The 4,018-nt window shown below is 32.4% G+C and overlaps 2 protein-coding genes across 2 annotated transcripts in view; both read left to right on the top strand.

Moving 5' to 3' along the window:
* LOC106108717 (nesprin-1-like) overlaps positions 1-3,689 on the top strand; it is a 33,432-nt gene extending 29,743 nt beyond the window's left edge. Inside the window, exon 9 of the mRNA XM_013289978.1 lies at positions 3,483-3,689. Within this exon, the coding sequence (XP_013145432.1) occupies positions 3,483-3,689 (207 nt within the window). The remainder of the gene's footprint in view (positions 1-3,482) is intronic.
* LOC106108935 overlaps positions 3,511-4,018 on the top strand; it is a 28,662-nt gene continuing 28,154 nt past the window's right edge. The window contains exon 1 of the mRNA XM_013290297.1: positions 3,511-3,685. The gene's annotated coding sequence lies outside the window, so the exon portion shown is untranslated. The remainder of the gene's footprint in view (positions 3,686-4,018) is intronic.

Raw genomic sequence — 4,018 nt, 5'->3', positions numbered from 1 at the left:
AGCTTGAATAGTCAAGTATACCCAAACCCGACAGACGAGGTATGTATCATACTTCATACCAATGTTATAAATGCGAACGTTTAAATAGATGGATGGATGGATGTTTGTTAATATTTGATGAAATTTGGTATAGAAGTAGAGGATAATCTGGAAGAACACATAGGATTTTTTTTAATTCTGCGCGGATGGAGTAGCGGGCGAATGCTAGTATATATGTATAGGTCTACTGAACAATGACAGATTTCAGTAACAATCCCTCCCACAAATTGCCTTTAATTAGTAATCTGAATGTTTAAATGGATATTTGTTACGTATGTCCAAAACGGATGGATCTCCATGAATGTTAGCAGAGGTAGAACGTAGTCTAAGCTTACTACGGGCCTGTCCCACTACTGGCTGATAGAGGCTCAGATTAAAAATGACGTCACTGTCAGATAAGGGATTAAAATCCGATATTTCCATCACATATTTTGCACGTTGGATTGTTATCAGACAATTTACAATTTGGTGGGACAGGAAAGTATTTTTTAAATTTCGAGCGGTGAAGTCGCGGGGAAAAATTAGTATTATACTTTCGCAAATTTCTTCAGTCAAAAAGGTTGTGAAGAAGTTTAGATAGGAAATGTTAGTAAGCATCGTAAAGTTTTACGATGCAATATTTGTTTGAAACTTGTTTTTGTTTTATAGAAAGGGTTTTTTGCAATTTTCCGATCGCTAAATTTTGACGACTGGACTTCAATCACATTTCATACGATTTGTTGGTTTGTTTATTGTTAAAGTTTTTGTTTCCTATAGATTATCCTATATTAGCTATGTTATGATATCCTATATTAGCTATGCTATTTCAAATATTGTAGTTTTTTTTATATAAGAATATATAGGAATTTGTCCCTGTATTTGTAAAAAAAAAATTTCAATTATTTTGATATATTTGCTTTAAAGCTAATTTGTTTCGAGAGTATTCTTTGATGTAAAAATCGTAGTACTATTGTAAAGCAGACCTTTCAAAGAACAATCTAGAACAATCTAGAAATGATACATTACCTCGACAAATATTTGAGTGTCTCCAATTTAATATTGTATGTCATACATTTATAACCACCAATGCCCTTCATACTTCAGAACAACAACGCGTATCTATAGAGGGAGTGTAGTCTGCAATTTAGGGTTGGCACTCCGTCAATTTTTTTTAACTATAGCTCTTTTTATTTTATTTACACCATATGATTGTCTTGGATAAAATGTGCGCCTTTTTGTGATCTATAATTTTTTTTCTCTAACAAACTCAACGTAAATAATATTTATTTTTAGATGAATAGGACAAAAATGTTTTTAGTAAGGTTTAGTTTCGTTCAATAGAAATACATACATGAAGTGGAAAAAACCCTGAACGAATATGCAACTCTGGTATAACGTAAAAGTAGCTTAACGTATAATATTCCTACTGGGATAAACGTAAACTGAAACACAACAATTTACGAAAACATATAATAAAAGGTGTCAGCCCTGGCACGGTTGTCGTCAACAGAAGGGCGTCTTTAAAAGCGTCGCCTAATGCATTGGGGAGCATTTGGTTTGTCTACTCTACTTGCCTACTACTAGCCTTAAATAACGTTAACTTGAATAGTACTAAAAGTTTACCTACAAGAAAGCATTTTAATTGCAATTTGTTGCAATTAAATATTCTGAAAATTGTTTCCTGTGAAATTAAAAAAAAAAAATAGAATGAGGTATTCAAAATTGTTTCTTAATATGGTTTTAAAAAAAAATTAGGTCATTTTATCGTAAACATGGTAATGCGCGGAATAACTGGATTATTTTATTAGTTTGGGTTATGCATTAAAACTAATTTAGAGCAACTGAGCGAGACGTTAATGTTATCGGATACATGCAACAGATTCGCGAACAAATTTATAAACATGTCATGTAAAAATAATAATAAGTCCTGCGAATTTTAAAACTACTTAACTAGTTATAAGTTTACCTAATTATTAACATTCCTTTCCTATTCCTTGACACTAAAAATAATTCATCTGAATATTTGTTAAACACAATAGCGTAAGTTTTACTATGGTCTTTTTAATTTTTTTTTATAAAGTAGACATAACCACAAGATAGCCATAACTTATTCGGAAATCCAGTGTTTTAAAAATCCGTTATTTTTAAAAAAGATTAAGGACTATAACTGATTTTTATACCACATCGCGCCTTCACCTCGTAAACAAATTGATTTATGTTGTTAACAAACAAAAAATAAAATAAAAACAAGATTTCGACGCCGATAAAAATCGATTATTATCTTTATCTCACCATCTCGAGACCTTTTTAATTATGCGCGTGTTAAAATTTTAAAAAAATATACAAGCATAATGTCTTTTATTAATTACTTACTGTCTTTTTTCAGTAGTTCAAAACACATTTTTGCACATAGATTCGCAGAATGTAAGAAAAAAAAATATTTTACAAAAATAAAATTCTCAAGTACGCACATTACTAATTAGGTCTCCAGTTTTAATGTGGTTTTAATTCTTATTATTGGTAATTAAATGTAAACAAACAGTGCGTTTTTGTAATTATCGAAAAGATAACGGATCTTGCCTTTAGGAATTTTTATCTCGTTCAGTATGGCCCAACAAACCGTATTATTTTATTATGCTACCGTTAATTTCGTACTTGTTTAATGAAAGTTGCCAGAATGTGGTTATATAGAAATTTTGAAATACCAAAGAAAATAAATTATTGTTATGTTAAAAACTTGCATCAATTTAATATTTCTATTTAGTACTTGTACAAGTATGGGTGGCTGACTAAACGCTCCCCGCACGTTTCGTCTAGTATTCTTGATAGAACGCACGCCACTTTTCGCCCGTAAGTGTTTTCTATACTTGTAAGCTATGAACTTTACAATATGGATAAAACTATAAATATATTCGTGAGATTTTTCAACTTTACTATTAATTTACGTTGAATATTTTACTGATTTATGTAGCTTTCGCCCGCGACTCCGTCCGCGTGCCATTTAATAAAACAAAAGAGGGCCTATGGATGGAAGAAAATCTTCCAGACTATCCGCGAATTCTATGCCAAATTTTATCAAGATCTGTTCAGCAGTTTAGGCTACAAACTTTAACAAATATTCATTTAAACTTTCGCATTTATAATATTAGTAAGATTAGTATGATACTTTGGCCCGTGACTCCGTCCGCGTGGAATTAAAAAACAACTAAAGTGGGTATGTGTTCTTCCAGACTATGTTCTACATCTATGCCAAATTTCATCGAGATCCGTTCAGCGGTTTAGGCTACAAACTCTAACAAACATCCATCCATCTAAACTTTCGCATTTATAATATTAGTAAGATTAGTAAGGCATTTGCCAAGGGTGTCTAATTTATGGTATAGGTGAGTTCTAGGGGTCATTGTTTTTTTTTAAATTCTAACACCTATGCTTAGCATCTGACCCTCAACTTTATCCTGCTATAGGATATATTGGGATACAATTCTCCACAGGAGAAGAATCTCCAAGTAGAGTCGAAAGAGACGGAGCTTGCAAGTTACGTGAGCGACTGCGTGTCGGTCGCGCTGGACTCCGTGCTGTGCGCCACCAGGCTGCAGCAGGACGGCACCAGCGGAGAGGATCCCAAGATAATCGGCGCCTTGAGGAATAGAGCACATTTGATCATCAGGTAAGTGCTAGAAATAGAACTTCCTTCACAGGATCTGATGGAAAACTAGTGGATCCAACTTGGCTCAATGATTTTAGAAAAATAATACAGTTAGAAAGTGGTTTTTTATCACGTCTTGTATTCTAATATTATAAAGATTTGTATTTTTGGACGTATTGAAATAACTCAAAAACTACTGTGCTTATTTCAAAAATTCTTTTGCCATTATAAAGCTACGTTATCAGTGTGTATATAGGCTATGTTTTTTTATTACTTTTTAATTTTTACGTCCGAAGTCGTCTATACCATTATTGTAAAGAGGAAAGATTTGTATTTTTTGTGTGTATTGAAAAA

The sequence above is a fragment of the Papilio polytes genome, unplaced genomic scaffold (genome assembly GCF_000836215.1).
Source record: "Papilio polytes unplaced genomic scaffold, Ppol_1.0 DF821400.1, whole genome shotgun sequence".
Classification (NCBI taxonomy): domain Eukaryota; kingdom Metazoa; phylum Arthropoda; class Insecta; order Lepidoptera; family Papilionidae; genus Papilio; species Papilio polytes.
This window is presented reverse-complemented; position numbering and strand designations above follow the sequence as displayed.